At 47.0% G+C, this 13554-nt stretch overlaps 1 protein-coding gene across 1 annotated transcript in view; it reads right to left on the bottom strand.

The window, feature by feature from the left end:
* Positions 1 to 13045, bottom strand: part of SCLY (selenocysteine lyase) — a 40076-nt gene extending 27031 nt beyond the window's left edge. The window contains 5 exon segments of the mRNA XM_010357968.2: positions 3422 to 3602; positions 4742 to 4786; positions 4788 to 4843; positions 8749 to 8861; positions 12806 to 13045. Of these exon segments, the coding sequence (XP_010356270.2) occupies positions 3422 to 3602; positions 4742 to 4786; positions 4788 to 4843; positions 8749 to 8861; positions 12806 to 12894 (484 nt within the window). The 5' untranslated portion in view covers positions 12895 to 13045.
* Positions 13046 to 13554: the final 509 nt, after the last annotated feature.

The raw sequence follows: 13554 nt of genomic DNA on the forward strand, positions 1-13554 counted from the left end.
CTGTCGCTCAGGCTGGTGTGTGGTGGCACCATCTCAGCTCACTACAGCCTCTGCCTCCCAGATTCAAGTGATTCTCCTGCCTCAGCCTCCCAAGCAGCTGGGATTACAGGTATGTGCCACCATGCCCAGCTAATTTTGTATTTTTAGTAGATGGGGTTTTGCCATGTTGGCCAAGCTGTTCTTGAACTCCTGACCTCAAGTGATCCGTATCCCCTTGGCCTTCCAAATTGCTGGGATTACAGGTGTGAGCCACCACACCCAGCCAGCTCCCCGCAAACTTAACCAACAAATAACCTACTGTTGACTAGAAGCCTTACTGATAACATAAGCACTTGATTAACACATATTTTGTATATTATATATTATATGCTGTATTCTCACAATAAAGCTAGAAAAAAATACTAGGAAAATCATAAGGAATAAAAAATATATTTACTATTAAGTGGAAGCAGATAATCATAAAGGTCTTCATCTTCATCATCTTCACAATGAGTAGGCTGAGGAGGAGGAAGAAGAGGGGTTGATCCTGAAGTCATAGAGACAGTAGAGATAGGAGAAAACCCACATATAAGTAGACCCACAGAGTTCAAACCCATGCTGTTCAAGGGTCAACTACATTTACATATATTAGCAACGAACAATCCAAAAATGAAATAAGAAAACAATTCCATCTACAATAGTATCAAGAGAATAAAACACTTAAGGATAAATTTAACAAAAGTGCAAAAACTTAATCCTGAAAACTGCAAAAATTGCTGGAAGAAATTAAAGTAAATATAAAGACATCACGTTAATGGACTGGAAAACAATATTGTTACGGTAGTAACACTGACCAAATTCATCTACACATTCAATTCAATCCCTATCAAACTCCTAGCTAGACTTTTTGCAGAAATTAACAAGCTGATCCTAAAATTCTTTTGAGATTTCAACAGATGCAGAATAGCCAAACAATATTAAAAAATGACAAATTTGGAGAACTCCTACTTTCCTATTTCAGAACTTACTATTAAGCTACAGTAATCATAGCAGTTTGGTACCAATCTAAGAACAGAAATACAGGTAAATGGAATAGAGGTGACAGTCAAGAAATAAACCCTCACATATTATGGTCAACTGATTTTCAATAACGGTGCCAAGACCATCCATGGAAGAGTCTTTTCAACAAATGTGCTGGAACAACTGGATGTCCACATGCAAAAAAAGTAAATTTGGATTCCTCCCTCACACCACACACAAAATTAACTCAAAATGTACCACAGATTTAAATGTAAGAGCTAAAACTATAAAACTCTTAGAAGAAAATATAGGAGTACATTGTCATGACCTTGGGTAGGACAAAATCTTACGTATGACACAAGGAACAACAACAACAAAAATGGACTTCATCAAAACGAAAAGTTTCTGTTCTCTAAAGGATACCACGAGAGTGAGAGCAAACCCACAGAAGGAGAGAAAATATTTACAAATCATCTGTCTGATAAGGGACTTGTATCAAGCATATATAAAGAACGCTTCCAACTCAATAAAAAGACAAGTCATCCAATTAAAATACGAGCAAGGACTTTAATAGACATTTTTCCAAAGAAGATATATACAAATGGCCAATGAACACACGAAAGATGCTCAACACTACTGGCCATCAGGGAATTTTAAATCAAAACCACACCTACTAGGATGGCAATAATCAAAAAGACAGATAACAAATGTCAGCAAAGACATGGAGGAACTGGAACCCTGTGACACTGCAAATAGGAGTACTAAGCGGTGCGGTGCGGCTACTTTGGAAAACAAAGCTTAAGGTTAAACAGAGTTACCTTAAAAGTTGTCAGATAGTTACCACATGACCCAGCAATCCCACTCAATAGAATGCTAATTTGTTTTCCCCCAGAGAGTCTTGCTGTGTCTCCCAGGCTGGAGTGCAGTGGTGTGATCTTGGCTCACTGCAACCTCCGTCTCCAGGGTCTAAGTGATTCTCCTGCCTCAGCCTCCCCAGCAGCTGGGACTACAGGCATGCACCACCACGCCTGGCTAATTTTTGTATTTTTAGTAGAGATGGGGTTTCACCATGTTGGCCAGGCTGGTCTTGAACTGCCTGACCTCAAGTGATCCACCCACCTGAGCCACCCAAAGTGCTAGTATTACAAGGCTTGAGCCACTGCACCCGGCCAAAAAAAATTTTTTTTTCCAAAAAGGCTTCATAGTCAAATCAAGCAGTTCAGCCACAGTCCCTTAATCTTGAAGAGAAGTGTATTTTTTTTTTCTTTTCTTTCTTTTTTTTTTTTTTGAGACGGAGTCTTGCTCTGTCGCCCAGGCTGGAGTACTGTGGCGCGATCTCGGCTCACTGCAAGCTCCGCCTCCTGGGTTCACGCCATTCTCCTGCCTCAGCCTCCTGAGTAGCTGGGACTACAGGCGCCTGCCACCTCGCCCGGCTAGTTTTTGTATTTTTTTTTAAGTAGAGACGGGGTTTCACCGTGTTAGCCAGGATGGTCTCGATCTCCTGACCTCGTGATCCGCCCGTCTCGGCCTCCCAAAGTGCTGGGATTACAGGCTTGAGCCACCGCGCCCGGCCTGTATTTTCTTTTTATTCACCTTCAGGTTTTCATATAGATTACATAAGAAAGCTCAGGCTGAGAAGAAAATCTGTTTCAAGGACAGTGTTGATTAATTGACTGCCCCAGTTTTACAAGTTAATGGTCTACAACTGGCGAACATGTCACTCCCTTTTGGGACGTCCTATGGCAAGAAAACTGAAAGGTGGCTCTGTGCTGTGTGACAGCCACAGGGCCACTGCTGCTGCAGCGAGCCTCCTCCTCCCCGCAGGCCCCTGCGCCTCCTGCTGCACCTGGGCACCACCTCGCTCCACTTTTCTGCACACAGCCGGAGGCCTTGCTTGCCTCATGGGTGCTGAGATCAGGTGCAGCAGCTTATTCCAGCCTTCACACCTGAAGTTTAGGGCTATCTGACCCTTCCCCTTCATGTGAGAGGAGAGTGGGAGCTGAGATTTTATGATGAAAACCAAATAATGACAAGCTTCATTTGCCCATTTGCAGGCGTACTATATAAAGGTTAAATATTTCTTACATGCAAGTTTCAAATATCACTCAGTTTACACAAATGGCTAGTTCTACATATTCATTTTCGATGTTTTTCCTAAGGGAAGGTTTAGCCACACTGGCTGACGCCCTCGTGGCAGCTGGTCTCTGCACTGAGAGGGGCAGCCAGGGAGCCCAGTGCAGTGAGGGGCATCTATTCACCAAGGCGCCAGGGCCTGGCTCCCCATCAGAACCGGGGAGTTACAGTGAGTGGCACATTGAATCCACATCTCCACAGTGGATCCCAGGCTCTGCCTGCAGGCTGCTGCCCGCCTCACAGCTGGAGCCCAGCAGGGTGGCCCCAGGGCCACCCTGCACCCGCTCACCTGCCACTTGTTCTTCTGCCAGGTGCTCCAGGGGCAGCCGGATGGAGTCGTGTTCCACCGAGGAAGTAATGAAATGGGGCTTGGCCCCCTCCACTGGACTGTGGTGCCCACCCGCATGTCCCTTTGACGTCTGGTTTGCGTGGAAATGTTTCACCACAGAATGGATGACTAAATTATTTGACTGCAGAGATACAGCAAAAAAAGCATTTACAAAAACTGTGCTGAGGTAAGGGTCAGAGCAACAATTTCTGTTACTTAATTTCTTTTGTGGCTAATATCAAAAAAGCTTCAAAGAAATTCAGCTTCCTGAGTTGGACCTTTTGAAAGATTTGGGGTTTTCCAACATTCAAAAACTTGAGATTCATTTCCAGTCAATCATGTCTATTTTATTGTTATGCAATATTACTAATTTTTAAGAATTTATATAAATGTATTGGTGTAAGTGCAGTTTTGTTATATGCATAGAATATTATGAATTTTAAAATTTTATAAATCTGCCATAAAGAGTATTTTGTCCAGCCACCACTGCTGGTGGGAGTATAAATTGGTACAACCTCTACAGTGGGGCCATCTGTCACATCTACCAAATGAGCCCCGTGACCCAGCAATTCCAGTTCTTGGACTTTTTCCTACAGCTACACTCACAGTGAAACAAAATAGTGTATAAAGGTTATTTATTAATATTAAGTGCAGCGCCATTTCTTACAGCAAAACCGTGGAAAGCCCTTAAATATCCATCAATTAGGGATGAAAAGGAATGATTCCAGGGCAAAAATGATGGGGAAACCTTTATGGAAATAACAATGCAAAGCAGGTTACTTTACATATTACATTACGAAAATCCTATTAGCTACCTGAAATTTACTTAAAGGATATATACTAATTATCTCGAGCTAGTATGCAATATAGCAAGACCACACATTACTCCTTCTTTCTTTCTGAGACAGGGTCTGTCTCTTGCCCAGGATGGAGTGCAGCAGCATGATCATAGCTCACCGCAGCCTTGAATTCCTGGGTTCAAATGATTCTCCCACCTCAGTTTCCCTAGTAGCTGGGACTACAGGTGTCACCACCACACCCAGCTAATTTTTTTTTCCTTTGTAGATATGGACTCTCCCTATGTTGCCCAGGCAGGTCTCAAACTCCTGGGTTCAACCAACCCTCCTGCCTTGGCCTCCCAAAGTACTGGGATTACAGGCATGAGCCACCGCACCTGGCCTACTCTTTCTTTAAATGAAAATGTAGCAAAAGGGAATCACTTTCTGTGTACTTTATTATAACTTGCAGCTAAAAGAATGTGAGCGTGTTCAGAAGCTTTACCTCAGTGCCCCCGGAAGTGAAGATTATATCTTGAGGCTTTCCCCCCTATCATCCTCGCCAGGCTTTCCCGAGCTGCATTTATAATATCCTTGGCCTTGTTTCCTTGAGGGACCAAAAAGGAAATTCATTAACATTGCTTCACCAAGCCCTACCAACGCTTCTAAAAGGAAAACCAAATACAAAAGAGTAAGAGGTCTGCGTGGGCCGTTCTAAGAAAAATCTGCCCCCTTAATGTGAGCACAGCAAAACACTACAACCTAGACACAACCTGGCAAAGGGGCGGCCGTGAGACAGCAGCGAACCAGTGACCAACTGAGAGTTACTAACTCCATGAGACCCAGAAACAAGTACGGGAGGTTGGCTAAGAACCTGGACGTCCCCCAAGATGTGGCTTTCTTCTCACCAGTTGCTGCGGGGGGAAGCTGCGGCCATCTGCCTTGCTTCCCATTCAACAAGAGCGGAGAATGAAAGGGTGGAACGGGTTGCAAACAACAAAAATAAGCAAAAACAGAACTCATGACTCCTCAACACAAAGTCTAGTGCCATATCTCATTCTGCATGCCGCCCACGTGTGCCTGGGCTGCGAAGGTTACTGTCTGAGGGACACACCTGCTTTCAAACAGGGCTATGCATCTGGCCATCACCCAGTTTCACTGGCTAGAAGGAAAACACAGGAACCATGCTTGATGGGGCAAAGACAGAACGGCTCTGCCATGGGAATTCTGAAAGTTTCAGTGACCATCCTTACTGTACACACCAGGAGTCCCCAAACTTTTTTGACCATTCAGTCTTGTTTAAAAAAAAAAAAAAATTGAACAGGCACCACTAAAACACATACTATTACAAAACATCATAAAAAAGAGAAATATAAAAAGCTGAGGTAAAATAAATACACAAAGTAATTCTGCCGCTCCTTAATGCTACTGTATAGATGTCAGTTTTAGTAGCAGTTTCCTAAACACCTAAGGCCTATGGTGTTTAGGAAAACTCCATCATTTTACTTGGTGACACTAAAAGTCACCGTAATAAACTGTCACCCTCACTCTCAGCCTTCCCTCTCTCAGTGATAATGGTTTGGCTGTGTCCCCACCCAAATCTCATCTTGAATTGTAGCTCCCATAACTCCCACATGTCATCAGAGGGACCCGGGGGGAGGTAGCTGAATCACGGCAGCAGGTCTTTCCCATGCTGTTCTCATGACAGTGATGAAGTCTCAGGAAATCTGATGGTTTTATGAAGGGGAGCTCCCCTGCACATGCCCTCTTGTCTGCTGCCATGTAAGGTGTGACTTTGCTCCTCTTTCACCTTCCTCCATGATTGTGAGGCCTCCCCAGCCATGGGAAACTGAGTCCATTAACCCTCTTTCCTTTATAAATTGCCGAGTCTCAGGTAGGTCTTTATTAGCAGCATGAGAACTAGACTAATACACTGAGGAAATGGCAACTCCATCCCTCAGCAGCCCAGGGCAAAAGCACGGGCTCTTTCTCTTTCCATTCCCCGCCAATTAATCCACCGGCAAATGCTGTAGGCTCTGTGTTCAAAAGACGTTCCGAACCTGACTCCGCCTCTCCACCGCCCAGCCACCAACCAAGCCAAGGCCACTGCTGTGATGTTCTCCTAGCAGGCCCCCACCAGGGTCCATTCTCCACATAGTGGACAAGGTAATGCCTCAAAAACCCAAACATATTTTGGGCACCCTGCTTCATCCCTCCCCAGCAGGGTGCTGAGTACACAGCTGATGCTCAGTCAGTGCTGCTTACGTCAGCGGTTTCCAAAACCCCAAGGCCCTCTCACGAGCTCCACAAAGTCAAAACTGTTTTCATGATGATACTAAGAGATCAGCTGCCTTGTTCACGCTCCTTTTCTCACAGGTATATGGTGAAGCTTCCAGAGGCTTCTGTTGCTATGACGATGTAGTGACTTCAGTGGGTTGGACGGGGAGGTCTGAGCACTGGCTATCTTCCAGCAACAGGCTGTAAAGAGACCTCCACACGCACAACAGGGCCACGCTCACGAGGTTTCTTCTGTTTTGCCGAAGATAGTTTATTTTTCATAAACATTTATGAACGCTGAGCTTATTTTCAGGTTTTTTTTTTTTTGCTATTATAAGCAAGACTGTGATAAATATCTTAGGTATGTAAAATCTTTCCCCACATCCTCAACATTTTCCTTAAAATAAATTTCCCTCAAAGACTTTAGATAATAATATTTAGGCCGGGCGTGGTGGCTCACATCTGTAATCCCAGCACTGTGGGAGGCCGAGGTGGGTGGATCACGAGGTCAGGAGTTCAAGACTAGCCTGGCCAATATGGTGAAACCCCATCTCTAGTAAAAATACAAAAATTAGCCAGGCATGGTGGCACGTGCCTCTAGTCCCAGCTACTTGGGAGGCTGAGGCAGAAGAATTGCTTGAACCCAGGAGGCGGACGTTGCAGTGACCCGAGACCTGAGATAGTGCCACTGCACTCCAGCCTGGGTGAGAGCGAGACTCAGTCTCAAAATAATAATAATAATATTTAAATATTATTAATGTTTAAATAATAATATTGTGAAAATAATTAAACCACTCTATAAATTGATTTTTTTTCTTTTGCATTTCTGAGTAGCAACAGAAAGTGAACTGCAACACTTCTGAGTTTATGGTTTTTAATTTGTGGAAACAAAGGCTGTCAAGGAAACCTAAAAGCCACTGCCAGGCTTCATTTAGGTCCAGAACATGATTTCTCCGTGACAGCGATTCCCAGACGTTTTCATGAGACCATGCCTGTCATCGGCATTTAATTATCCTCCGTATTTTTTTTTTTTTTTTTTTCTTTTGAGACGGAGTCTCTCTCTGTCACCCAGGCTGGAGTGCAGTGGCTGGATCTCAGCTCACTGCAAGCTCTGCCTCCCGGGTTTACGCCATTCTCCTGCCTCAGCCTCCCGAGTAGCTGGGACTACAGGCACCCGCCACCTCACCTGGCTAGTTTTTTTTTTAGTAGAGACGGGGTTTCACTGCGTTCACCAGGATGGTCTCGATCTCCTGACCTCGTGATCCGCCCGTCTCGGCCTGCCAAAGTGCTGGGATTACAGGCTTGAGCCACCTGCGCCCGGCCTATTCTCCGTATTTTCAAGTTTAATACGTCAGAAAGTTCAATTTTACCAAAGGAGATCCTGGATACAAGGCAATGTGCAGAAGATTAGCCAGAATAGACCAACAAATAAGCCAACAAATAAGTTAATGAATGACTAGTATCTAAGCTGAAGGGCTTTGTTACTAAGTTGCTGTGAAACTTTTAACAGCAAATGAATATGAGAACACATTAAACCTGTAAAGTTGTACACAAGTGTTACTAAACCATATGGCCTGGCAATATTCTGTTTGAAGTTATTTTAGTTCATCATAATCCACAGTTAACATAGTTTATCTTAATTATCCCTAATAAACATTAAATAAGAAAGACTTTGAGTTTGCTCATCTGTCTGAAAAACAGAATGTAACTCTGCCATATAACTGACTTGAAGCAAATTATTCTCAAAAACCTCCAATTTAATGCTCTACATTACAGTAAAAATAAATTGGAAACATATAAGAATATTTATAACTAATTAATGAAAAAGTAATTTTCATTTTTAAAAAGGGCCAGGATTGTATGTTATCCTGATGACCTAAAAGACATATTTTGCGAATTCTGTAAGGATTGACTGAGCTAGATCTGTGCAGTGCTCAACAGGCACTGACTGCCACTGCAAGGAACTCTCAGTGGACACCTTTCTCATCCGGGAAAGGGTGACAGGACAGCATGTTAAAGATTAAACATTAAAGGTTAAAGACTACAGTAGCAGCAAGGCTCAGCTTACAAACCGGGACTTCTCAGAAAAGAAACAATCAAAAATTACAGCTAAAGATTTGCAGCTAACAGAAATCTATTCAAAACAAAGCCATCACATGTGGGTGTGTAATTTCTCTAAGAGTGTCCCATCCCCATTATCTCCCATCTGTGAACATGTGCATCTTCTAGAATTACCTGCTGGATACAGGCTGCTGGGATTGCCCCAGGCTTCCCACATGGCCTCCGTCATGGCCTGGATAACTTCTGGCTCCAGGGGAGTGGTTGCATTATAGTCCATATAAACTTTCCTGAAGGAAAGAAAGCAAAGACACCCCTAAGGAAAAGGAGACGGCATATGGGAAGTACGGCTGCTCTGTGTCTATCCCATCAGCAGCAGCAAAAAATGTCAAGGGCACGGCGGTCTTCTGCATAAGCACTGCAGACACCCACAAGCTGCACTTGGGAATATCCAGATCTGCACTACTTATGGAAAACGTATGCACAATTTCTAATAATCTAGTTTTTGCCAATTTCTTTTATAATTGATAGGACTTGGATTTTCATTTAGGTTTTCAAAATTTCTTTCTAGTAAGGCACAGTGGATCGTGCCTGTAGTCCCAGCCACGGGGGAGACTGAGGCGGAATGAACTCTTCAGGCCAGAAGTTTGAGGCTGCAGTGAGCTATGATGGCGCCTATGAATAGCCACTGCACACCAGCCTGGGCAACACAGCCAGATCCTGCCTCTAATAACACTCTTTCTACCCCTTGGTAGGATTAACGGTCTGTTGGGCCCAGATTACCCATCTGACGGCTGTAAAGGGCAGATCGTTGGCCTCTTTCTTATGGAAGGAGGGGAACAGCTGCATATTCCCAAGGGAACTTTCCTGTCTGCTGTTTTAACTTCATCAGAGTTTCGCCTTATTTCCCCACACCTGTTTTTGCAATGGCCTGTGGGGCTCGTGGTGACCTGGGCTTCTCCCTGGGGCAGGTGAACTTTGGCCCCAGACCTTGCACTTTCCATTTCTTTGCCCAGAAAAACTACACGCCCTGCCTCCACCTTACTTTTTTAGATCTTTGTTCCAACTTAGTCCTCTTGTGAGATGCCCTGCCCCGCAGCTCTGTTTAAAACTACAGCTGGCTGGGCGCAGTGGCTCACACCTATAATCCTAGCACTTCGGAAGGTCAAGGCAGGTGGATCACTTGAGGTTAGTCTGAGAGCAGCCTGGCCAACATGGTGAAACTCCATCTCTACTAAAAGTGCAAAAATTAGCCCTACTAGGGAGGCTGGGACAGGAAAATCGCTTGAACCCAGGAGGCGGAGATTGCTGTGAGCCGAGATCACGCCACTGCCTGGGCAACGGAGTAAGACTCTGTCTCAGAAAAACCAACCAACCAACCAACCAACCAATCCACAAAACTGCAGCCACCTATGTCCCTCCCTCCCCAGCCTCCAGGTCCCATTCTTTCCTTCCTTTCCAGGCAGCAGCATCATCTGACACACTAGACTTATTCCCTTACTGTCTACCTTAATAGACTGACAGAAGTATGGCTCCTATGGGCATAGGGGCTCTGTTTTTCTCACTGCCCTGTCACCAATGCTGAAGCCCATAGGTACCACACAGCAGGGGCATGATTTTTATAAGATGACAAAATAAATGCCACAGAAAGTACAAATTCCCTGAAAGATCCCTCACTAAGTAAAATTTATCTGTATATGTTTTTACTAATATCCAAAATCTTTGAAAGCCTTTAGAAAAATGTGTAGTAGTAGTCCTGCCTGATATTAATTTACCTAGTTTTAAAATAAACAGTACTTACACCATCCACATGAAACCCCAGAAACAATGACTAACTATGGCTGTTAAGACACAGAGTGTGGACAGAATGTGCACCAGTTGTAATGAAGCATCTTTTCTGTTCAAAATCACTCAATAGGTTGGGCGCTGTGGCTCGTGCCTGTAATCCCAGCACTTTGGGAGGCCAAGGCGGGCCGATCACCTGAGGTCAGGAGTTCAAGATCAGCCTGGCCAACATGGCGATACCCCATCTCTACTAAAAATACAATAAAATTAGTCAGATGTGGTGGCAGGTGCCTGTAATCTCCAGCTACTCGGGAGGCTGAGACAGGAGAATCGCTTGAACCCGGGCAGTGGATGTTGCAGTGAGCCAGGACTGTGCCGCTGCACTCCATCCTGGGTGACATAGTGAGACTCCATCTCAATTAAAAAAAAAAAAAATCACTCAATAGGTACAAGGCTTTGACAAGTTTGACTTGCTGTCCTTTATCACTGTGGCACTAGTATTAATGTCAGGCCTCTGAGCCCAAGCTAAACCATCATATCCCCAGTGACCTGCACGGATACATCCAGACCGCCTAAAGCAACTGAAGATCCACAGAAGTGAAAATAGTCTTAAATGATGACATTCCACCATTGTGATTTGTTTCTACCCCACCCTAACTGATCAATGTTCTTTATAATCTCCCCCACCCTTAAGAAGTTTCTTTGTAATTCTCCCCACCGTTGAGAATATACTTTGTGAGATTCACCCCCCTGCCCCCAAAACATTGCTCTTAACTCCACCGCCTATCCCAAAACCTGTAAGAACTCATGATAATCCCACCACCCTTGCTGACTCCTTTTTCAGACTCAGCCCACCTGCACCCAGGTGAAATAAACAGCCTTGATGCTCACACAAAGCCTTTTTGGTGGTCTCTTCACACGGACCCGTGAGACATTAACAGTCCCAGGAAACCCCCAGCCCAGCTTGACTTTGCATGTGTCCTTAAATCTGTTTCTTTCCTATAAATAAGCATCCAAAGCACCTTAGTCTAGCTAGTGTTTGTTGGGCGACTATAGCTCTTCAATCTGCTGCTGGGCTGAACAAATCTATGGCTTGAATTTCAGATTAACACTTTACACATTCCTTTGCTTCATTATTTGCTGCTTCCTTAAAATGCTATCAGTATTGGATGAGCAGGCTCAACTTTATTAGTTTCTTAACCAAAAAATAAAAAGTCTTGGGAATCTCGCTCCACTGATTCCATAGGGGATATTTTCCCAGATCCCTTCACTTTGTTCCAACCAAGGTAGAATGCCAAACGTGTGTGCTTTAGGCCTGGACCCCTCATATTCTAAGCATGGGTAGCAAATGAGCTCACAAAAAGGAAAAAGAGGGGTCTGGAAAAGAAGACACACAGGCCGGGTGCGGTGGCTCACGCCTGTAATCTCAGCACTTTGGGAGGCCGAGACGGGCGGATCACGAGGTCAGGAGATCAAGACCATCCTGGCAAACACGGTGAAACCCTGTCTCTACTAAAAAATGCCAAAAATTAGCCGGGCGTGGCGGCGGGCGCCTGTAGTACCAGCTACACGGGAGGCTGAGGCAGGAGAATGGCATGAACCCGGGAGGCAGAGCTTGCAGTGAGCCGAGATCGCGCCACTGCACTCCAGCCTGGGCAACAGGACGAGACTCCGTCTCAAAAAAAAAAAAAAAAGAGAGAGAGAGAGAAGACACACAGACCGGAAAATGCATACCCCTGCCTCCCGCCCTTCTCGGACTTAACAAGTGTGGACACCACGTGCTCCGGGTCTCCGCGCTTCTCAGCGGTGGCCAGCCCCAATTTCCTGCAGCTGGGCTAGTAGCCTGGGAGAATCCTTAATTCCCTTTCACCTGCCCCAGTGCAACAGCTTCCTACCAACGCATCCGTTTCTGGGAGCACACCACATCTCCCTCCTAGACTGTTACAAGATCCCCAACTGGCTTCCCGGCTTCCTCCCGTCCCAGGCCTACCCGCGCCCCTATTTCTAGGAAACAGCCAGAAGGACTCCTTCAAAACACTTAAATTGCATCGCTCCGTGATCAACCTCCGAGGTCCCATAAGGCTCCGAATGAACCCCGAAGTTCTTCCCGGCTCTGCCGGATCACCTCTGACAAGTCCCCTGCCCTTCGCATCTGCTGTGCCCTCTTCCTGGCAGGCTCTGCTGCCCCAGAACCTGTAAACCTCACCCCTGGAAGTCACTCGAGTTTCGGCCTCAAAGTCACCTCTCCGTGGCCCCTTCCCGGGACACAGCTCGCACCTGCTCCTCCTCGAAGCTCGCATCCCTGACTTAGACCGACCTCGAGGACATCCCCGCGCGGGACGCCCCACGCGAGAGCGGCCACAGGCCGGCAGCGCCCTCCGTCCTCCCGCGCGGGACAATCGGGGACTGACGCCGGCCGCCTCCCCGGCCCTCCCCTGACGGCGCGCACCTCTCCGGCGAGTTGTGTTTTCCGCAGCCGCTGGGCTGACTCGCCGCGGGTGCGGGCGCATCCCTCCCCGGCGCCACGGCCGCCTCCATCCTAGCCCCACGGCTACCGGGACTCCAGCCTTCTTCCCGCGGAGCGCTACAAGTCCCGAGCGCTGGGGAGGAGGCGGTGCCGCGACGCCCGGACGCGCTCGGATTGGCTGAGCGAAGCACCCCCAGCCAATCCGCCCGCTTCACAAGGCCGCAGTGCGCCCAGTGGGAGGCGGGGCTGCGCGGGGGTCAGGTAACGGGTTGGGGCGGGGCCTAGCGCGTCACAGGGCTTCCCGGAAACTTGGCGCGAATCCCCGCAACTTCACTTCCGGGGGAGCCCCGTGACCTTCGCTCTCTGGGGCAGGGCCGCCGTCGGTCCGCGGCCGGCTAGTCGGCGTAAGAGCAGGCTAGGCCCGAGCTGGACCTGAGAAGCCGATGCAGCTGTGCTGTCTTGCGCGTGCCTCCCTCTGGCTGCCTGCGCGCGGAACCGTGCGCACCGGGAGAGCCGGGGCCGCGTGGCCTTGTTCGCCGCGAACACTCGAGGGGAAGTGCTGGGACCGCGGCGGCAGGGCCGGGGCCCCGGGGGTCTCCCGCGGGCCGCCCTGAACAGCGATGAGCAGGTCCGCTGGACCTGCGCGTCCATAGTCGGAGCGGCTCCATAGGGGACGTGGATGTCGTGAAGTTGGAGTCACGCGTCGAGGATGGACTTGAGGGGATCTGGAG

The sequence above is a fragment of the Rhinopithecus roxellana genome, chromosome 14, assembly GCF_007565055.1.
Source record: "Rhinopithecus roxellana isolate Shanxi Qingling chromosome 14, ASM756505v1, whole genome shotgun sequence".
Classification (NCBI taxonomy): domain Eukaryota; kingdom Metazoa; phylum Chordata; class Mammalia; order Primates; family Cercopithecidae; genus Rhinopithecus; species Rhinopithecus roxellana.